Source organism: Molothrus aeneus, chromosome 20 (genome assembly GCF_037042795.1).
Source record: "Molothrus aeneus isolate 106 chromosome 20, BPBGC_Maene_1.0, whole genome shotgun sequence".
Lineage (NCBI taxonomy): Eukaryota > Metazoa > Chordata > Aves > Passeriformes > Icteridae > Molothrus > Molothrus aeneus.
The window spans coordinates 7,741,206-7,764,746 of record NC_089665.1 but is presented as its reverse complement, the minus strand read 5'-3'; the positions used below and the strand labels follow the sequence as shown (position 1 = coordinate 7,764,746).

The window sequence follows — 23,541 nt, the reverse complement described above, 5'->3', positions numbered from 1 at the left end:
AGCTGGACACAAACACACCTGAGAGGCCTGAGGAGCTTGAAATGCCCATTTCTTTTATCATCTCAGTTTTCTTTGCTTACTTGGCAGCCGGATTGTTCTGGTATTGCTGTCACCACCTTCGTGGGACAAAAGAAGCCTCTGTGAAATTGTTCTGGAATTTGATCTCAGCACCTCTGAGAGCTCTGTGGGTAGAGGGGATGGTGGCTGCAGAAGACTCCAAGGGATGTTTCTGACACTGTGCACACACTGCTCACCCTCTTCAATGTTCTGTCACTGCCTCCCAGGTGCTTTGAGCTCTGGGAGTTGTCATCTCACCTTCCAGACTGCCATCCAAACTGGCCTTGAACACTTCCAGGGATGGGAGATACTTTGGGTTTTGTATTGTATGTAGGTAATTGAAACATTTCAACAAACCTCAGAAACAGAAAAAGATTTATTAGAAATATTACACAGATTTTGCATCATACACTTTAATAATGTTAATATTTAAATATTAGCATGTCCAAATCTGCAATGCTTAGTATGTACATTCTAATGTGCTCTTTGTATAAATTAGATTACGATGGAACATCTGTACCCAACAGGGAAAGCTAAAACTGTCAGAGGTGATCATCCCATATGACAAACTCAAGCCTGGACCAACAGTCAATAAAAACATTGTGTCCAGCACTGCCCAATGGGACTTGGCACATGTGCAAGTCAAAAATGGAGAGACCATCAGTTGAGAAAATAAAGTTACTTGCAGTTCAGTGAGAAGCTGCTTCTGCACTGTGTCGGCGAGCGAGCGTCGATGGCACTGCAGTTGGTACAAACCAACACAGCTGAGCATAGTAGAACTTATTGCTGGGTTTAAAAATGTCTTAATGCTCCATGCCCTGAGTCTTTTTAGGCAAAAAGCCCTCTTGTGACAGGAAAATGCATAATCTCATCCCATGCAGCCCCTGCCTGTGATCAGATGCACAAGGCTCAGCTTTGCCAAGAGCTGGCCCAGTCGGATCCTTGCTGCTGGTACCCCCAGCACAGCAGGATGAGGGAGGTATGAACAAACCAACAAGCCCAGGCTCGTGTGGGCATTGCCAAGGAAGGGGGAAAGTCAGGGAAGCTAAAAGGTGGATTTTTGAAGAGTTCCAGGTCAGGAATCAAACTGGGAAGAACCAATCATTCCGCCCGTGTGCACTTGGTTCGGACAGAAAACTTGCACAGAACTGGTTCCATGCACAAAACAAGAGACAAAACCTGTCAAAATCAACTTCCAATCACAGAAAGAAAACTGCCAAACCTCAAAGGGACCCTGCATAAGCCCCAAATCCCTCTGCTTAGCACAGCTGCCTTGCTGCAGTGCAGGAAGAACGGGAAGTCTTTGTCCCCTTCGTGTTGCCACGACTGGCAGGAGAAGGGGAGCCTGGCAAGGGCAGCCAACTGTGCTGTGTCCTCTCCTCACCTGCTGAGACCCCCAGGCTGCACTCTTAGGAGGAATGCCCCTCAAGATGACAGCCCACACAGACCCTCTGATGTCCTTTGTGACAAAGAGCCCCAGGTGTGTCTGTCCCCTGTCCCTCTCCTCACACTCTGGGCTCCCCTCAGTCTCACCAGGAACTTTCAGAAAAAGCTCCTCAGCCCTTCTAGAAAAGCTCCTCACAGGGAGGGGCTGACTCTGGGCTCACTCCTCACACCTCTGTACCTTCCCAAGCCATGAAACAATTTGTACCTTCTCTGTCTCACCTGAAATCCCAGGAGCAGGACTGCACCTCCCACACTCCAATCTCCTTTCCTCTCCTACACTGCAGTACATCCCTCCTTGGAATGTCACTGGCACCCCCTTCCTAACCCTTCTTCTCACCTGCTCATCCCAAATCAGCTGTTTGCTTCCCTGCAGTCCCACAGACTCCCCAGGTGGTGCCTGTGAGTGACAATTCAAGGAGCAAGGGACAAGACAAGATTTATCTGCCTGCACACCAGGGAAAGAGCCATTACTCCTAAGAGGCAAAGTCAGAAAGGATTTAGGCAGTTCAGGCAAACCTACTGCTCAACACCATCCCTGTCACATCATCACATTCAGGACATTTTCAGAGAATTCTCAGAACTTCTATAAAGACTATCCACATACCCTCTTGCTTAATTTAATTAAATTCCCTAACTTTAAAGGCAGCTGGAACTTAAATTTTGCAGCTCTAATCTGAGATGTCTCACAAGGGCCTGAAGAGTCTCTGAAAACCAGGCCTGCAGCATCTCATATAGGATAAATTTAAATTCATATTGAAATTTTAAGGCAGTGTGAAAAAACAACAGCAACTTGTGAAAATCAAGGTCTAGAAATGTAACTGTGCAAGGTTTAAAAGGAAGAACCCCCCCCCCAATACTGTAAAAGTTAAATGAACAAATAAACAATATTCTTAATTTAAAAAAATAATCTGGAAAACCATCTCTCAAAGTATCAAAATAAGATGTTTTGCAGGTTTGAGTACAGAACAGTAACATTGAAGAAAAGATAAAATCAAGTATCTTCTTCCCTACTACAACTCTGTGTTGTAACTCCTAGCTAAGTAAAAAAATTAGGAATACACCACTAGAATTGGGTAGAATTAGTGTTTGGACTATGCTGCTGGGAGGGGCATAGGAGAGGAAGCAGCAAAGAGATGACAGAAACATGACTTTGCACAAAACATTTGGAAAAAAAAAAGAGAAAAAGCTGCTGGATCCCACAGAATGGTCTGTAAGGGTAAAGTGAGCCTTGAGAGCCAGAGCAGTGTCAGAAGAGCCCTGGGAGCAGAGGATGCTCACACAGGAGGTGACACACACCCCATGGACACTGAGCCACACTGCAAACCCTTCCAGTGACCACAGGGTTAAAATTCCCTCTTTTTACATCATTTACTCTGACTTTGAGATGTTTACTACACACTGGGAATTAAAAGTGTTTTTCTCATCCCTGCAAGTGCCCAATCCAAAGCCCACTGAGGAATATGGAATTTTCTGTGCTGACTTCACTCCAGCTTTGAACTCCAGCCCGTTGGAGAGAATTGGGATCCCTGCCAGGGGACACCTCCAGGGAAAAGAGCTGCTGCATCCACAGGCAATGGGCCCTGCAGTGCAAGTGCCTCAAGGAACCCTGCTCAGCACAGATTTCCTCTTTCATCTCATCCTGTATTTTAGAGCAACTCATCTTGGGTTCTCCAGAATGGACTCCAGAATGGACTCCAGAATGAATTCCATCAAGGAAGGGTTCCCCTGCAAGGAGCTGCCTTGGCAGCACCCAGCTGTTTGCTCACAGTGCAGGATGGCAGCCAGCATCAGGGGCACTGTCAGTGCTCTCCCCTGGGCCATTTTTATCACACAGCCTCTCTAAAGACTGGAACTGAACTTTCCCAGAGGCAATGGATTAGAATAGATTTCAGACTAAAACCAAGAGCAAGAGATGATTTTATTCTCCCCCAGAACAGGCAATGCCTTCCTCCAGCATCCTCTTTGTTCAAAGCAGTCCCTGGCCTCTACCATCTATTCCTGAATCCTGTATTCTGCTGTGAGAACACCAAGTCTGAAATATGTTGTTTATTAATTAAATAGCATTACAAAGTAAAATCAAATCAAACAACAAAGCACTATGGGGAACCAGAGGCTGAGATCAGCCACCTGCAAAGCCCTTGAAAGCCTGAAACCAATTTTGTTCTGTGAAATCTCTTGTTTCCATTTCATGAGCCTTTTTCCAGGAGGCAGGAGCAGTGAGCACTATTATTTTTTGCAAGAGAGAAATGATCCCTAGCTCCCTAGGACTAATGTCCACAAAGCATCAGGGTTAAGCACAGTAACTAAACACCAACTTTCTCCTACCAGCATGCCCTGAAGCAGCCAGGCAGCCTTTACATGCTCTCCCAGACCTGCTCCTAGAACAAATCCAGCAGCGTGTTGGATGCTTCCATCCTTGGAGACAAACACAAAAATTAATTTCATCAGGTGAAACGAGAGACACAGAATAATGGACACTTCACAGCGTCTATCAGGCATTTTCCTAACAGTGTTACTGAGGTGGGAAGCTGCTCCCTGGCGCCCGATCTCCCTGGCACAGACAGGTTCCAGTTGCATTGTTGTCATCTGTGGAGTGAAGCTGCACCTTCCATTGGTGCTGATATATGACTGTGTTCCTTTAGAGCATGACATCATTTCCAAGCCTGTCCCAGTGCCCCATGGGCTGTATTTCATGGACCAGGGCACAGGCTGCCTCCAGATTCCTGCCTCTAGGCAGCAATGACACAGTTGTGCTGACCAGACAGGAGCAACGCAGAAGGAAGAAGTTACTCCACTCAATCCACAAAAAATATGAGATGTCACTGTATTGCTCACCTGATTACTGGCACCTTTCAAGCTAAAGCTATTAAATTGCATTTGCAATGTTCCTGTGATAACTGTGCCTGCACAGTCAGCCAGGAAACCAAGCTCTGGCTTCCCAAAGTAATCAAGTAATGAAGTTGGAGTAATAAACCTATTTTCCTCAAAGATATTAATTCTGTTTGAGATGAAATGAAGTCCCAGCACCTAACAGGATCTTTCAGACTTATTTCACTAGCTGGTGATGAACAGAGGGTGGTTTCTGAGTTACAAATGATCCTGTTACCATCCTGCTGGTTATGCTATGAGTAAATTAGTGCAGTTATTGGGTGAGATGTGCAAGAGTAACTCAGGTTAAGGTTCTACAACTTAAGTGCATCTGTCAAAGGTGTTTTATAAAATACATGGAGGCAAGAAAACAACACGTACTTGGGATGAATTAAGCATCTTTTGGCAAGAAGAGCATTTTTGTGAGCTTTTGTATTAACATTAATCTCCCAGCCTCCCTTGAGTGCCAGCTTAGTCCACATTGACTTAAAACTTCATTGTGTAGCAGGTCTCCTGTCAAGGCAAACGTTGTTAGCCCAAGGGATCCTCTTCAGAAATATCCCATGTGTGCTTGAAAACGCTTTGCAATTTCCATGTGGGAGCAAACTTACCAATGGATTTGGTTTGCAAAGGTGGACAACAGGGAATTATTTGGTTGCAGTCCCAGATGGAATCAAACCTACAGAAGAGCTTCCTTTCACACTAAGAGCTTTGCTTGGCTGTGGAAGAGGAGCAAGCAGGTTTTTAAAGTGATCGAGTGCATCTGTAGCATTCTTTGTTCTCTTCCCCACTCGTGTCCACCTCTTGCTCTGCAGCTCAGGTCTCAAAGTATTTGTAGATCTGGGCCACGTACTGCATGACGCTCTGCCAGTCGGGCCGGTCCGTGTACATCATCTCGCTGAGCTCCTGCCAGACACAGCACCGCGCTCAGGCAGCCCCAGCACGGCTCCCCTGAGCCCCCTCAGCACTTCTGCTCCCACTCCTGAGCCCCCTACAGCCATCAGGACCACAGGAATGATCCACTGGGCCAGTGCAATTCTCAAATCTCTTCATGCATTCTGCAATCTACAATATTTCTTCCATCTGCAATCAAAGATCAGTTCTCTATACAACTTCATTTAAGCTGATCCTTCTTTGCTTCTGAATCTAGCTCATGAACCCCATAATAGTTTTCCCTTCATATTAAACTTCTATCTCCCTTGTCAGATAGGTAATTTTGGAAAAGTTTTTTTTAACAGTTTAATGTCTTTCTGTTTCTTAAAACAACAGGAAATAAAATGGTGCAACCATTAATGTAATGGTGTAATATGGAAAGTCTGTCCATAAAATTATATATAGAATAATCTGCAGCTGGCATCTAAAATAAGAACATAATCCATACCCTCATTTCAATACTGGATGACCTGCAGCAGCTCCTCCAAATTATATTTATTCTGCGATTCTACAAATTCTTTCTGGAAGCTCTCCTAACACCATCCTGATGGTGGGCAGCCCTCCCCAGCACTTTGAGTGCAAGGTCACTGACTGGCCACATGGCAACAAGGAAAGGTGTTGGAACGGTGTTTGCAGCAAATGTCCCCTTGCTCAAAGGTTACTCACCAGACTGGGTTTGATGCCCACACTTTCAGCAGCTTGAAATGCCAACAGCAGATTTCTCTTCTGTAAAAATAAAGTTCAAAAGGATTAACATCAAAGCACTATTCCTGAACCTTTCCTTGCATCTGGTTACCCAGTAAGTTTAAATGAGCAGGTGTATTTGAAAACTAAACCCCTGGATTCCATACTTGCCTGTAGACTGTTTTTTGAGTCTCACTCTTCTTTGATCTTACTCACTCACAAGTTCTTTGTCTTTGAACAGCTCATCTACTTCTGCCTGAGTGACACCCTCTGTTTTTGACAAATAGGTTGTTGTGAAACTGGTTACAACTGGAAAAAAAACCACTACAGTTCTGTCTTTACTATGAGTAAAAGGTTTCTGCAAAGGTTTTAATTAATATAAAGCATTCTTGTACATACTATAATTCTTACTGTGATGGATACTGTCTTTGTGTTTATTTGCAGCACTCACTGGATTTAGCCAACTTGTCACTGTTTCATCACCCAGCAGTCCCTGCATTTCTTTCTGGGAGCTCACTGTTGATTTCCTTCCCCTTTTCATCCATTCTGTTCACCGTGAATTCTGCAAATGTACACCACAACTTACTTTGTCCTGGCTGTTGAGCTCCTGGTAAGGAATATGTGCAGGCAAATATGTGTGCAGGAGAGCACAGAAGGCCAGCCCATCACTCCAGCTGCTGCTGAAGTTGGTAATGTCAATATTCTGTAAGAGAAAACATGAGTCATCCTTGAACAGTGCTACACAACAATAAAAAAAATCTGCAAACAATAGTTTTTATGCAGCTATGGAACAAAACCCCAGAGCTGAGCTAGAAATATCTGTGGTGACACTCCCACCACTGCCACCTCCAAAAGGAGGGAGGTGAAGAACAAAAATTTAGAAATAAATAGTCTAATAGAGTTGGGAGTTTATGTGACAAATATAAACTTCCTTCCCTTGTTTCTAGACACTTGGATTGTTCTTTGCCAGCCACATCTCTTACTACAAGGCTGCACTCAGGTGCACAGAGCAAGCCCAGTTTCCCTGTTCATGACAGCTGAGGTCCAGAACCATGGGGGCTGTAGTGACTACAGAAACAGAAGATGGTATTTTAAAGTCAGCCCATCTGCAGAGAACTCCTTTAAAGCAAGATTTCTGGGGATACAGAGAGCACTTGGGGCTCTTCCCTGGATGCTCTCACGGGGCACAGCTGCAGTTAAAACAGGCCCACGGCCCAGTTCTGCTCCTGTGAACAAGGTGACCTTTCTGATGCTCCTGTCTGCACTGCCTGGCCATACCAGCACACTCAGGAATTCCCATGGCCGAGTCTTGCAGCTGTAGTTGCAAACAGCAGCTAAAAACAGAACAGTGAACTGGTACAGAGCAAGAGCTGCTGGAGCAGGGGGGCTCTGGGACACGGTGGAGCTGCACCTTCTCCCACACTCCTGCAGGTGTGGAGCCACCTCCAACCCCCCTCAGCAGCCACATCCTCCTGTGTGCTCAGCTTCTGTTCACACTCCCCACCCCTGCATTTTCTTTAGTTAGCTGGTTTCTGGTTTCTTTCAAGACTCCCCCAAAGACAAGGCTTTTACTGCATCTCTCATACAACAGCTGATGCAGACACTAAAACCCAGACAGGAATTATTTCAGCATGTGCTCCTTGCTCCTGATGCCTCACTGATTAGTTATCCAACCTGGACTTGGTCCAGTCAGATACGATTTCCAGTTAGTAATAAATGTCCATAACCAAACATGACTCAAATTGAAGCAGTAGAGAATATTTCAGGTTAAAATACTTTGTAATAAATCTACAACTCTAATGGGCTCAGAAAGAGCTGACGTCCCCACACTGCACGAGCCACCACATTGTAGGGCTCTATTAACATCTGTCAGTGGAGACAACGCAAAAATGAGGCACTGGCTGAACAACGTCAGAAGAAAAAAAAAATTTTCGCTTTGAAAGCTGCCTTGGCATTGGCTATTCCATAAAGTTGCAACTTTTTAGTTGGAAGTTCAACTTTGTGTGTATGGAATTGGCTGAGCTGGATTATTCTGCTTTCTTGAAGTTTCAGACAAACAAGTTCCTTTCTATTTATCAATCTGCAGTTAGTGGGAAAGGACTGACTGCCAAGTTACAGAAGTGTTTTTACTGAGGCCAACATGTTTTATCAGCAAATAGCTTATCAGCAAATGCCAATATTCTCATTTTATACTGTAGGATGGAAATGGAAAATGGAGGTTGTTCCTCCTCTTTCCCAAAGGCCATGGAAACAGGAACAAACAGAGCCTTAGTTATGCAACAGGACTAGACAAAAAGGGAAAGCTTATTGTGTAGGAACGTTGTATCTATCCTCATTTTCATGATGCTACTATGAGATGTGTGAGATACTAAAAGATACTCACTACTATGTGAGATACAAAACTGCTCCTTCACACTATTTCACTATCCCAGAATCAGTTTAATAATTTTATCTACCTTTGCAATTTTAAATACATCTAAAGCTCTTCTCTTCCCAAATCACAATATCTACACATAAGAACTGCTCATGTCTACACCAAAACTAGGTCCAAAAATCCTCACCTCCCCAACAGCATTGTCCAGCCAGTCATGCTCAGTAACTTTTGGATCTAAGGCTTACAAACAAGCAAAAGTTCAAGGATGGGATTCTGCTGACCATGTTTGAACCACAGATGAAATCTGCTGCAAAGTGGTTTGCCACAATCAACAGCCAAAACGAACTAAAATCTGAATTTTTGTCCTAAATGCAACCCCAAAACGAACATTCAAAGGTTCAGCTCAACTACTCAGTTCACAGTACAATAAAAAATATCTAGGCATACTCAAGGCCACCTAGTTCCATTTTTACATCTAACAAGAATCAATGAATTTTGGTTTATTTTTCTCTAAACAAATGCATTTCCATTTCATACACAGTACAAACCCCTCTCCCTGTCACTTCATCTTGGCTTCTGTGTTAGATATTTTTCAGTTTGGGATATAAGGACATGGTAAATGAAAAGTGATCTGTGTTTTGCTACACTGCAGCTTTATTTGTAGTACCTCCCCACTCCACCACACCAAGAGAAATTAAGTCAAAATAGAGACAACTCTGATTTCTCGGAAGATCTCTGGCTCCCCTGAAGCCATTAAAAAAAAAAAAAAAAGGAAAACAATTTATGGAATGAACACCTCGGAAACTATTCCCTTCTCTTGATTATTTTGGCAGCAGAGCCTGTCTCAGTCTTGCTGCCACACCTCTCTCCCTATTCAGCCCCTGAATATATGGGAGCTATTTGTGTCCATGCTGCTTGTTAATGCACAACCCCAAGCTGCAGGAGGGTGATTTCTGTGTCCCACTGTGCTCACAGCAGAACCCCCACCCCAAGCTCTGAAAAACTCCATGTGGCTTCTCATGAGACACCCAGAAAGGATGGCAACACTCTGAGCCATCAGAATGAGTGCAGGGAGAAATGGGAAAATGGAGCAGGGATTCAGATCAAACTGAGTTGCAGCATTTATCAGGAAAGGAGGAAAAATTTGCTGTCATATGGCCACAGTACATCCTGTGGTCAGTGGCAGCCCAGGCTTTGTCCTCAGCACTCCTGCAGGGTCACCAATCAGTGGAAACACTAAATTCTCTTCAAGCTCACAAGTGAACTCCTCTACATCACTGGGAATGTTCAGACACTGGGATCTGGAGGCACACCAGGGAGCATAGCTATCAAAGTACCAGAGTGCCCAGAAGGGTCTGTTTCTATGAACATTAAGGTAAAATTTAAAAAAAAGAGAAATATCCAGCAATGTTATTTGGTAACAAATGTACAATCTAGGACATCAGTGTCAGGTCAAGCCTAAAAGACACAAAACACCTGGAAGTGATTGACCTTAGCCCCCCATTCCAGGAACAGGACCTTTCCTGCAGATAACAGAGCCCTTGGAGAGCCCTGCTAAAGACACCCAGGGAAATCTGTGTGATCTGTTCTCACTAAAAACAATCCTTTGTTTGTCTGAGGAAAAAACCACCACCCCATTAGATTTCACTCGATCTTTGACTCCAAGCAAAAAGCAACAATGATATCATGCACTCTTCATTACAGTCTGAGTAGGTTAAAATCATGATACAAGATATTCCCACTATGCACGTGTTACTGTGCCCACAGTATGGCTCTGAGTCATAATTTTCTCCCTGAGAGCCAGAATTATCAATTACAGACATGAATCAGCTTGAAGCTAGCCTGGAACTCTGAGAAAGAAGGCCTGCAAGAAATACAACCTGAGCATCATTATTCCATTCTCTCAGCATCCAGCATCCCTTCCTGCCTCTCCCAAGTTATTGGGATGGAATGGCACACCAGGAACCTGCCAGAGTATCTGATCATGGAGGTTCAGCCCATGCAGAATATAAAATTAAATACTTGAAAATAAATCTATTGAGTAAATAGATTCAATTGCCTTGTTTTTAGTAGCAGCTTCCCTCCAGTGGCTCATCACTACCCAGGTCCCCACAGCTCCTCTTGAACAGGTCAGTGGTTTTATGTGGATATATTTAAACACATGGCTGAACAGAAGCCACAGCTCTGCAAATCTGAACTCTGACCTTTCTAAAGCAAAATGGATCAAGGTACCTTGACAATCAACTTCCAAAGAGGATCCAAACCTACCCATCTTTAACAACAGCTGCACAAAATGCAGCTCTAATTTGATTTATTACACCCTAACTGGCTGGGGCCAGGTTAACAGGGTTCAACCAAAGAAGTTCTATTCAAAGGAATCTTCAGGCTCTCACTGGGCAAGTTCTGAACAGTTCCTAAGAAGCAACATGAGGGAAGGATGGCTCCTTTCAGCCTCCAAAACAAGCAAAATACTCCAGTTCATCTGAAATGCTCCAGCAAAGATATGAAACATCTGGGCAATCTACTGGAACTATGGGTGAATGAGAAGTGTGGTAAGGTCCAGTTAACAGGGATGAAAGGCATGAATGTCTGAAATTAAAGGCTGCCTGGATTCTTCTGTAATTGCAGGGTACACCCAGATGACAACTGCACACAGCTATTTTCAATGGGGAGCTGCAAGTCTGAAGTGATTTGTACATCACATTTAGTCCATCTACTACCAGGAAGCTTTTTCAATTCTCTTACCAATCTTTTTCTCTTAAATGGAATACAAAATGAAGTAATGCCTTGTGATTAAAAGAAATCAAACCAGCAATGTATTGCACAGAGATTAAGTGGGTAGCCAGGACTGGGAAGGAAGCCAGGTGACCTCCTATCCTCCAGCCTGTATTAATATCCCTGGTTCAAATGGCCCAGCCAACTGCAGACTCCATAACAATTGCTTTAAATTTCTTTAAAATATTGTGGTTTTATCCCATAATCCATATTTCTAATGCTTCTCTCAGCATGTCAGTTAGCCATGCATCTTATTGCTGATTACACATGCATGGAACAGCAGAGCTCAGATCACAAAATGCTCTCTGAAAATGCAATTAAATCATGTCATAACAGCACTATGAACTGAAAAGGAACTGATGCCAGCTCTTTTAAAGTCATGCCATTTACTGCATTTCTTTTTATAAAGAATCCCTGCTTCCCATCACATTTTTAGGCTCTCTTTGCTTCTTTCTCCACTGTTACCACAGGTGCTGCTTTGGGTTTACCATTCATCATTTGCTTCAGTAAGTGTGAATTAATGAGCTCTTCAGCAAAGACAAGATATTAGAGAATTTATGGCTGTATTTTTTTTTTTGTAAAAGCATCAAACACCAATTTGCTATAGAATTTACATAGAGCAGAGACATTTAAACAGAGGAAATTTTAAAAGGATATTATGCATCCTACATAAAGATGTTTCAGTTCCCAACTATTTCCCTCTCAAAAACCAGAGAAGACACCAAAAAGTCAGGCAGATCCAATTTTCCTATATTAACTTTCCTACCCATGGCAGACTGGCAAGAATAGGTGGAATGATGCTCTCTAAAATTCTGTGTTTAAAACAAGCTAATCTGGACAGGACTTGTCCTACAGACATTGTTCAGAGTAAATTCTAGAGCCATTCCAAAACAATCTGTGCACTCTTCAAACTCAGTTCTTTCCTCCTGTGTTTCAGGACCTCTTCAAGGCAGCTTAGTTCTGATATTGTGGTTACAAGGGAGAGGTGGTGCTGAAATGGCTGAAGTTTTCATGACAATGAAAAATGAAAGTAGTAGCAAATGAGAGACAGTAAAGATAATAAAGTAATTATGTAGCCTCCTATTTCCTTTGCTTGCAAGGCAAGATTCTACTGACACTGAAACCATCCCTGCAACCATGCAGTGAGCAACCAACCTGCCTAAGGAGCCAAACAGCTCTGTTGGTGCCTTTTACTGCTCCTTTTGTTTGCATTTTTATACATAAAGACTGACTTTTTATAAAGAAAACAAGTTCTAGTGAACACAGGCTGAGAGTAGCTGCTGGCATAGCATGTAACACACAGTGGATTAATTTGAAGCTTTCCTAGCAATTAATCTGAGTTATTTTGAATGCAAATAACCCCATAACAGCATCCTCATTACTAAAAGTCACCTACTTCAAAGGTCTCACTAAAGGTTAGTAAAGTTACAGGGGTTTGTACATATTCCTCAGTTTGGGTCTTAATTTATTGCTATGCACAAGAGAGACAGAAAATGTATAAAACCAAGTTCACAAGGAGATGGTTGGTTGTTAAACATACAGGACCAAATGAGAGCTGGTCTAGGCAGAAGCAATTTTATGGATGTGTCTGGGTCATTTCAGAGATGAGGTAATGGTGACAAGAGGTATTTATCAAGTGTGAGTGGTATTTCTGTAATTTCCACCAGTCACACTCCAAGAGAAGGCAGAGCAGGAGTCACTTCTGTCTGCAGAGGTAGATTACACACCAAAAGCAGGGACTAAGGAGTGCCCCCTCTTATAATAATCCAATTAGACATTGACCAGTTCTGATTTTTGCTCTGCATGTCTCTTTTCAGCCTGAATTCCCCTTGTTATGCTCCCTTGCTGAATGGCAACTCCCTGCTTGCCACACAACTCCCACTTCCATCAGTTTTCTCAGCAGCTCCAACAAATGACACCAGTGCTGAATGCCACAGAGAAAAAACAGACTGGGCTGGGTCCCTTCATTCCCAAGGCTGCAGCAGTGGAGATGCAGCAGCACAGCTCAGGGACCACACAGATACTCTGGGGAAGAGGGGAGGGAGAGAGGAGGGGAGGAATTAGCTCCACTCTGTGTCCAAGACAGCAGCACAGCTACTTCCTGCCTGGAGCCCTGGTGCAGAATTGCTAATGACCACACTGGCTGCTCCCACAGCTCTTTTTAATTATCTGTCTTGAGAATTCAGAGATTGGGCATGCCCTGGAATTCCTGGGTGGAGGGGCAGGCTGCAGACTGCAGCAGGCTCAGGGTGGAGGATGGAGACAAGGTGGGCAGAGGTCCCACCACCAAAGGTTACTGGTGGACCAGCAGCAGGGGCCAGCTCCCTGCCAGTCAAATTCCCAGTTTGGAGCTGTTCCAGCTGGTGACCAATCAATTCAGTGTTTTCACTGATTGTCAGTGCATCCAGGCAACACAAGGGAAGTGTCTTGGACTTTGGGATGGACAGAATGTAAATGCTATTTTTAAAATGACCCAGCAGGATAGAAAGCTATGCTTGAGAGAGCTGCATTTATTTTATCCTTCCAATCAAGAGACTTGTGTTTGTTTAAAGGATAAAGGCCTCTATGTGAAAAAAGGTAGAGCTTGGCTCAAGTTATTTGGCTCCACTGGGGAAGCACATTTGTCCACTGGCATCACTGAGAAGGGGTGATTACATTGGTAATCAACCTGGTTATTCCTCACATGCCAGGATTTGGCTACTGCATTTTAATTCCAGACACCAATCCTGGGTGCACATCTGGTGATTAAGAAACCACTGGGTTCTCTCCTGTATTTCCTCAGGACAAGGCACAGCTGTGCTGGGATTCTCAAGGCTTTAAAACTGAGCTCCATCATATATGTGTCAAAGGAAGTGTTTGAGCAAGCCAAGCCCCAGGTATTACATTCTGACCAGGTTCAGAGGTTGATCCTGGGTTTTGTCCCATTCAGTTCTAATTCTGGTGAAGAATCAACTCTGCTGGAACTGCCAGCCTGAGTACCAACCCTGAGGGACTGTGGTAGCATTTATAATATATATATATATATATATATATATATATATATATATATATATATATATATATATATATTACATTATTTACACAGCTCTGCAGTCCCACATGATGCCAGTGAGGTCAAGTTCTCAGCTGACAATTAGAAAAGGTTAATGCTTCAGTAGACAGAAAATGCCAACTACTCACACTAATGGCATACAAAGAAGTAACAAACTTCCTGTTTCTAAAAAGAGCCCTTATTTTCCAGAATAAAGAAGAAACCTTCAAATATAGACGTGTTAAAAGTACAACTGGCCATGAAGGAGCTTTGGGATGTCCTATAAAGCAGGTCCTCACAAAGTGCAACCCCAGGAATGCACCTGGTTGATGCATCAGCAATCCAAAAATTGCCATCCTGGCAGTGTGTCCCAGCAGAGTCCCTCTCCCAAAGGAGAATGGTCCCATGACCACCTCACCAAAGGGAATATGTCATGTCCATCTTTGGGTCACACCTAATCCATGCTGGATCTCATCCAGCCAGCAAATCAGACAAAAAAAGCATCAGAAAAAGCAGGGGCTAACAGCATGGCATAGGGCTTGAGAACAAGGAGGATTTGGAGGAAATACTGCCTAGCACAACGAGAAAAGAAATGCAAATTCCTGCGAGAAAAAGAAAGCCACAAATTCGTAAACAAAAAGCTGGTATTAGTCTGAGTTTAAATTGAACACAAAGGATAAAGAGCTTTATATTACATCCACTGCCAAACCACCAGCAGAGCAGTCTCTTGCTATAATTACTTGACAAACAGCAAATACTGCAACAGCTTTATTTTTCTGCCTAAGCTTTTGTATCTGTGCTCCATGAAGAGCGGCCTTGATCCACAGCTGATGCACTGACACTGCCATAGGGAGGTGATCCCATGCAATGGCTTAAAACACAGATCAAGAATACATGAAATACAAACATTTCCAGAGGTAGCTGCCATTTCCCTTTATCACTTCTAGGACATTCCCTGTCTGCTCCTATTTAGCATTCTTCTGTATGAAACAACCACAGAGCTTTACTGTAAGAGATGGAGGATCTTCAACAAGTGGTGGATGCAAAATAGGTCCTGTTAAACCAAACATCCCTTTGAACAAAAGAATAACCAAGAAAATATATTGGAGGAAAGAGCCACTCTCAGATCCTCTTTTCCTCTGAGCCACAGGAAGGGTGTGTAGTGGTTGAAAAGAGCATGAAAATAGTTCCATATTCATTAACATGGTGGCAGTTCCTTCTCCTTTCTGGAGAGAGCATGTGTGGCAGAAACAATAATCCTCAATTCTAATGATCATGGGTTAAGTGCCTCTTAAAGTTCTGTGTTTTCACAATACGTCTGTGAATGGCAATAGGCTTTAATCTAGAGAGGTTTGGCCCCTTGACAAATGGTCTCCACAGAGAGCAAAGAGAATCAGGGCACTTAAATGACACCACAGTCACTAATGACATGATTATGGGAGGTGATAATGCAACAAGAATGACTCTCAGCAGCTTCCAGGAGTTCCAGCTCATAGGAACCCAGCCTGTTGGAAAAGAGGCACCCAGTTCCTGCTTCACAATGCTGCTAGGATGTATCATCTTTTTAAATAGATGGAAAAAAGCCACAAGACAACAGAGAAAAAGCTATTTTAACACAAATAGCTTACTCTCAGCAGGCTTTGTGGTTTAAAGTATTTGTGGTAAATGAGTTTCAGAGCCACAAAAGCATTTCTCAAGCCTGGTCACCTCATGGCCCTACATTACACACCATGATGTCAACGAACTTGGGAGAGGCAGAAGGAACAGCAGAATTGTGTATCTGGCAGCAGAGAGCCTGTGCCACTGCACAGTTCTTATAGGGAACCATACATTAGATTTGGTTTTTAAGGTGGAGCTGTTCCACCAAAGTTTTGCACAAAGACACTGAGTCCAAAGCCTGATTTCACCACAATTCTTGCTCCTACTGAGATTTTTTGCACCTCCCCTGCATAGTTATTCAGAATCAATGGCCAAAATGCCACATAACATTAATCTGGGCACCAAAACATGACAATTGAAATAATATGATCTATCATGCCACAGTTTATGCAATCCCATTTTCATATGCTTTTCTCCTAGTCCTTAAACTGAACTCCCACTTTATTTTCACTCCAGTGATTCTGTTTTCATGTTCTCAATATTTTTTCTCAGTATGTATATCTTTCTGATATCAAATCACTGTTTAAATAAGGATCTCAGAATTGACATAGTCAATTACAGAAACATAGATGCTTTCATGTTTCCCTTCAGTTACTGTAAACTCATGCAATTTCTTTTTTTAAAAAGCAAACAAAACCCTCCAGGGCCACTGCTAATTTGTGTTGCACTTCCCCCAACTCCCCTCGGTGTCCCTGGTTTATTTTATGAGATTGCCTCCTGGGGAACACGCTGAAGTTCAAGGCCAGGGAATGTTCCCACTGTAGTCCATGCAAGGAGAGTTTATGGCTTGACTTGATCTTAAACTAAATTAAACTAAGTGAGTCTGTATTTGCCAGGAGCAGGATGAAGAATCCTATCTATAGCATAAGTTTTGTATGAATTAAAGCATTTAAAAAGTGGAATCCTGTGTGCTGGTCCCCAGGTCTCATCCCCAGACACCTTCCTAGGTCACTCATCCAGCTTTCCTCAGGGAATCTGGGACATGGGGAGTAGCTGCTACTGGGAATATCAATTATTCTAATCCATTCTGCCCATACTGCTCAATGAAATCATAATTTAAACAGAAAGGAATCCCCCCTCTTCCCCCCCAGCTCAGATGAGGAATTGCTATCACACATTTTGCCACCAAAAGAGAAGGTGGGCAGCCAAGCAGCAAGTTTTTAATGCTCTCCTTCTGCTGTGTCACAGGGCTGAAAAGAGTTTGCATCCCAACTTCCCCCTGGTTCTGGCTCCACGTGAGGAATGACAGATCATCCTGGAATTTGCACAGATGAAGCCTCACAGACAGGGGTGTTATCTCTGGAAAAGAAGTCATCAGGGCTCTGCTCTGTGGAGCTCATTACCTCATCCAACCCTTGCAGTGGCTGAGGCAGGAAGGAGGATGACGTTCTTCATTTCTTGTACTCAAGAATGATAAAAACTCCCTGTGGAGCTCAAAATCAGCCCTACCATGGGAGTGCAAGGGGCTGGGAAAAGCAAGTTCATGATGAGTTAGTGAATGCACAGCAGAGAGTGCAATGGGAATGAGAGGCTGAGGAAGAATGTCCAAGAGAGAATTCCCCTAAACAAAGCAGTGAAGATAGAAAGGCAAAATTCTCACCATAAATCAATATTGTGATTGTGCTTTGGTTCTTCTGACTTTAATACCTACCCTGAGATGTCACACAGGCCTCTATATTTGCAAAGCCACGTCCTTTTTTTTCTAAAATCAATACATTTAATTCAACTTGGGTGTAAATCAGAGAAAGAAACCTACAGGCTGATGCTCAGAGAACACTTCTAACAGTGAAAAGGGCAACAATGCCAGGAGAATCTGAATGAAGAGGATGGAAACAGCCCACAAAAGTAAACATGCAAAAATCAACATACAATATTATTCATATTTCTTTGAAGTGACTGCTTACTGCATACTATAGGAAAGTGATTAAAGTAAAAAGGTACCTACTCTCTTACCTGGTAACCTTCAGTCTTCTTTTGGCACCATTTCAACAAAGCATTCCTCTTGGAACCCCCATACTCCCGGGCCAGGGCTGCCAGGGGGTCCTTCCTCTCCACACTAAACCAGGGAAGAAGGGAGAGACAATAAATACACTTGAAATCTCTTTAATTTTTTAGTCTGTTTAATATCTGTATGACACAGCAGAATGGCAGCACAGAACATGAACATAAACCAAACTGAATTAGGTTTTGGAGCCTGCAATTAGTGTTTTCCTTTACACAAGGTGGTGTCACTGCACATGAAGAGCTGAAAAAACAGAACCTGTGGATAGGCAGTGGTGTGTGCTAACCAAACATTTCTGCTATTATTGTCATCAGCTTTGCTTGTACAATTTTCAAGTAATCTATTTTATATATTGAAAACTAGGATTTAGATGTAAAATTGAAAGAAACTGCTTAAAGAATCTGTAACAGTAAATTCACACCCAGTTGAGGTGCTGCAAAACAAGTTCTTGAATAAAATGAAAAGTGTGAAAGCTGAGAACATTTAAAGGCCAACAATTAAAACACCCACATTGTCTCCGCTCTACAGCTTCTATTGGTGGAAATAATGGTGGAGATCAGAGGAAAATGTATGCTTTTTCTCAAGAGAGAAGAAAATTATGTGTCAAATTTCCTTCATCCCTCAGGGACCAGAGTCTCTGGTTTTTAGCTCACCACAACATGGAAAATGACAGTAAGATAAAGAGGGCTGACCACATGTACACATGATGGAATTCTTGTGCACAACTCAGTGGCTCCTGAAAGCTTGCTATCCTCATTTCCCTTTTTAAAGATCATTACAATCTGAATTTTCATATCTTGATCTAACAGAGCCTGGTAATTCCCAAAGACCAGCCAGCAGAGTCTGCCCTGGAGACAGGAGATCCTCCAGATTAAAACATCCAGATTAAATCCTCCAGATTAAAACATTTATCTTGGTTCCAAGGTAATGCTGTTGGGCTGTCCTGTTTTTCCCAGGAAATCGGGCTGATACCTGAGTTTGCTTTGGGGTTTCAGGCAGCTGGGGGTGGAGGAAAGCATCCTGCTGCTGAAGGCCATGGGGGGTTTGCTCAGGGATTCCAGGGAGGGGCTTTTGCGGAGGTAATGGTCTGGTTTCAGCTCTTCATTCCTCCCCTTCAGAAGGTCTGTGGGAATTCAAAAAAAGCTGTCAAATTTGTAGCCTGAAGAATTTGATTAATCACTGTCCTGCCACCCCAGCACACAATATGGAGTCTGTTGTTTTGATTCTAAACAAATGTACTCATTTGTTCATTAAACACACATGGGGCTAGGAAACCTTGAGCAGATTAGAGGTGACCACAACAAGGAATGGCTTTGATGATTTCAACAGTACAGGCTGCCTGGTTTCCTGTGATTGATACTCCTGCTGGGGGGTAGGGGCCTCAGGTGAATGAAGGGAAATACCAAAATCTACAGTCTCCAAGGTTCAAAAGCTGAGCACAGATATCTTCACCAGATGACTGAGCAGCCCTAGTACAAGGATTTCTTTTCTGCCATTAGCAGACTTAGAGCAAGAAAGCCTCTTGTCTTCTGAGCACAGCCCAGGGAAAGGCACTTACTCCTCATGATGTCTGATACAACTTTGAGAAGGCTCAATATATTCACAGCAGATGCATCTGTATTTTTCTTACATATATTATGTAAATTATATAATGTACTTGTTATATATATTGTTATATAGTCAAAAGAGAATCACTGCATATCAATATATAAAAAATAGTAATAATAATTAATAATAAAAAGTGATGTAACAAGCCAGGACTGCACATCATGTTATCAGAAATTACTGAATGTGGAACACAACTTTTCCATCTCTTTTTCAGTTCCATCCCTATGATAATTGCCAATTAATGCCAATCACTGGGGTGTGAATTCCTTCTTACCTCAGCTTCAGCTCCCTTTAACTTATTTCTGGGTGCTTGAAGGTCCAGATGGAGCCAGGAAATCTCTGACTCTCAAAGATCACAACCAAAGACCAGCTCTGGGTAAAGTAACCCATGCTCCTCTCCAAATATGTAACATTTGGGTCACATTGGGGACATCACAGAACCCTGCTGTGACACTGGTCAGATGGAATCAGCCAGAAGATTTTTATTATGGAGACTACTTCACTCTGAATTTCCTTGGGGATAATTTTTGATTCAGTGTTGTTTGCATAGGGCTTGGATCAACTGCCTTCTAGGATTATTTAGATTGGAACCAGAGCTGTTACAGCTTTACAGTGAGTAAGCCTTTGCTATGGATTATTGGAACTAAATTAAATCCAGGTACAAAGAGAAGCTGTAAATATAGGAACTTGTTAGATAAGCAGCCATAAATTTTTACCCTACAATGGCTTATAAAATATCTGTTGATTTTAACAGATTTCACAGAACTGCCCATGGGTAATAACAGGAATTATCCATGGCCCAGAGTGGGATATTTATTGTTAAGGACGGGCATCATATTACATAGCTGATACATTATTTCACTCTACAGTAAACTGGTAGAGATTAAAAAGGTCTTATGTTGTGTTTGGGATCTACACACTCATGCAAGACTTCCAGGAAACCAAGTGATGCAAGTAAATAAACCCTGTCCATTTCCCTAGACAGAAGCAGACACTTCTGCTTGCTTAGCCAGGTTCTAATTTCTCTTCTGTATTAGCAAACTATGGCAGAAAATCGAGTCTAGCCATCAAGAAGTTGTGACTGATTGCTGGGGCTTTTTTTGTCCTTTCCTGCAGTTTCACTACAGGAATATAACATTTCATCTGTCCTTAAAAATTCAAGAATCTGCTGTTATTAACTTTGATTACAATGCAACAACTACATTCAGGACCAGATAATCAAAATAAAGGGCCTAGAGAAAATGGGAAACAAACATTGGTAGGAAAGAATATTAAATGACAAGAGAACAAAAGCAAAGTGTGAAATGAAAACAAACTCATCTCTTGAGAACTCTCAAAACAAACTATTTCCAGCCCAAATATGACTGCTCCTAAAACAGTCACATCAGTATCTGAAATGTTTGATGTATTTCAAATGAAGCTCAATTTAAAAACAAATAAACCCTCAGAAGACAGTGCTTTGGGCTAATTCCAGAGACATACATGTTGAACAAAATCCAGCCCTCTCCAGTTCCACAGTGTGGATTAGAGAGGTGCCATGGATCCTTCAGAACAAAGAAGGGGAGTTTGTGTTGGCAAACCACAATAAATCAGCTATTTTTTAGTTATGATCAAGATGGGAATAGAAGCACAACAAAATTAATTAGCTCTGTAAAACAAAGATATTGGAGGCACTTTGACCACGTAAGAAGAGGAAAAATGGCTCAGGCTGAGGCCAACAGTAAATAACAAGTTTAGTTAACAGAAAGAGGCAGTGTCTGTACATTGATCACAACTTACCTGCCAGAGGGAGGTCTGACAGGTCTGCATGCCTGGCAATGCCCTTGCTGGCTGGCTTGGCATTGTTATACACAGAATGTCTCTGTGAAACAAAGGTGCAAAAGGTAACTGAAGAAGTATTGGCCATCATGCTTAAATAGGTGAGCAAAAAGAAGTTTCTGCTATCTCAAGAGCACAAAGCATGCAGAGTGATATAGAAACCTTTCAGCAGGGTATCAGCTGCATCTAGAGTTGGGTAAATAACTGTGAAAAATAAAAGGACAAAGGGACAATATTTTATCTGGTAATACATTGGTTCCTCAACTACTTCACACTTCTATTTGTATGATTTTTCTCTTGCCAAACAATTTTGAGTCACAAACCAAAAGTAAGGATGCCTGTTCCCAACCCTGACTCTGCTCCCAACACCCTGAGTCATATGTCATGAGGATTCTTGTCTCTGCAGCCCCAGCAGCAGTTTTCAATGAATATCCCATCATCAGGCATCAATACACAGTTCCCAGACCTCACTGGATAACTGGGAGCACACATCTTGGAAACTTCAATCCCTTGTGTCCCAACTCATGTGCCAGCTCCCTAGTTCAGTGTGATGTTTCTTCTATCTCACCCCCAATAACTGAAACCTCTTTTCTGGTCCATGGTGATAAAAGCTCAGAACTGGATTCCAGAGCTCACATCCGTCCACCAAGACCTCTAAGCTGAAGGCCAGACAAACTCACTTTGATCCTTTTTGTTAGGACCACAGCATTTGATGTTCCACAGCAAACAAACAGATGAGTTTCCCCTTCCCCCTGTCAGCAGATGCTGGAGCCAGCACTGTTGAATCCACCCCTTTTCAATCTACAAGGACAGAAGAGCTCCTTGTACCTGCATTGGGGAAACAGCAGCTGCTGGGGCTGTCCTCACTGGAATTCCACTGAGAGGGCTCCTGGGCACCTTGTGAACTGGGATATTTTGTCCACTGCTACCTGCAAGGAAAAACCATGGAAACATCTGGATTTCAAACCCAACTATCAGTCTCTTTTCATATCAGGGAACCACTGTGACATTCCATATTTATGTACCAAGCACTGACAGAAAACACCCATCCAGGAGCAAGAAGCAGATACTGCTCACTGCTAGAAATGTTTTTACTGCAAAGTACAATGTCCAAATACCTGAGCATCCCAAGTCAAAGGACTTTATCAGTGACTTCACAGTGGCTGCAGATTCTGGAGGCGTGGGAGATGCTCTGCTGAGGCAGACCCCCTGCCAGCGGCTGGCTGTGTCTGACTCCAGAGAATCCACCTCTTCAGCTGCCAGCCTGCAAGGCACAAACCAAGCAAAGTCAGGGCCAGCAGGAAGTGCAAGCACAGATTCAAGGTCTTTACTGATAGTGAGGTAAATCCAACAATGAGCAGGTTTTACTGCATTGCCCAAAACATGGACCACTCTTAGAATATTCAGGTACTTTTTTTTGCAGTGCTTGGCAAACACTAAATCACTGAGTCTAACAAACTTTTCTGCATTGTTTACCATTTCATGCCCATTCCCAAGCCTCACACAGGAAGGAGGATTTTCATAGGAAAAACAAAGCAGTTTGATGAGACTTTTGAGTAATTATCAATAATTCCCTGAAGATGGGCTTTCAATACAGCATAGGTGCCAAGGGGCTGCTGTGGCTCTCAGTTTATAGTGAGGAAAGTAACCAAAAGACAAATACACTTCAGAGTAAAAACTCAACACTTAAAACCTATCAGCAGAGACATCTGCTAAATAAATGAACAATCACAATTCATAAGCACTTATGCAGGGAGTAAACTCTTAAGTGCTTCATCCTAGCAGACACAGGAAGGCCAAAATCCAATGGCTAGAATGAAGACAGATAAAGCAAATAGAAAATGTTTTATATTTTAAGAGGAAGGATAAAGAAGTTACTCCTTTGAAAAGAAATTCTGAAGTCAAGATCAGGTGCTGGACTTACAGGAGTTCATACAGGAAGGCCCAGAGCTGTGTTAAACATCAAATATAATCACACAGTGAAAGTTGCTTCTAGTCAAGTATTTTACATGACATTGCTCAGTGACTTACCTGTATTTCTCAGGTAGACTTGGAGTGCAATTACCTAGCTTTAGTTTAGGAAAGCTGCAAGCAAATAAAGTCTAGCAATGTAAAAAGAGATTATTTGTACCTCTCCCATCTGCTCAGAACCTGCACATGAGCTGCTGAGCAGCAGGTCCTGAGCTATCACCACTCCTCCCTGTATTTACAGTGTTTGATACACACCAAGAGCTGCATGAACACAAACCCAGAAATTATTTCATAAAGTGCCTGGAAGACTCCATC

At 42.7% G+C, this 23,541-nt stretch overlaps 1 protein-coding gene across 3 annotated transcripts in view; it reads right to left on the bottom strand.

Moving 5' to 3' along the window:
* Positions 1-415: 415 nt before the first annotated feature.
* SPECC1 (sperm antigen with calponin homology and coiled-coil domains 1) overlaps positions 416-23,541 on the bottom strand; it is an 85,095-nt gene continuing 61,969 nt past the window's right edge. For all 3 annotated transcript variants that reach the window (XM_066563769.1, XM_066563770.1, XM_066563771.1), the window contains 8 exons: positions 22,374-22,519; positions 22,084-22,184; positions 21,217-21,298; positions 18,802-18,952; positions 17,781-17,883; positions 6,575-6,691; positions 5,971-6,030; positions 416-5,277 (listed from right to left, as the gene is read on the bottom strand). In XM_066563769.1, the coding sequence (XP_066419866.1) occupies positions 5,188-5,277; positions 5,971-6,030; positions 6,575-6,691; positions 17,781-17,883; positions 18,802-18,952; positions 21,217-21,298; positions 22,084-22,184; positions 22,374-22,519 (850 nt within the window). In that variant the 3' untranslated portion in view covers positions 416-5,187. The remainder of the gene's footprint in view (positions 5,278-5,970; positions 6,031-6,574; positions 6,692-17,780; positions 17,884-18,801; positions 18,953-21,216; positions 21,299-22,083; positions 22,185-22,373; positions 22,520-23,541) is intronic.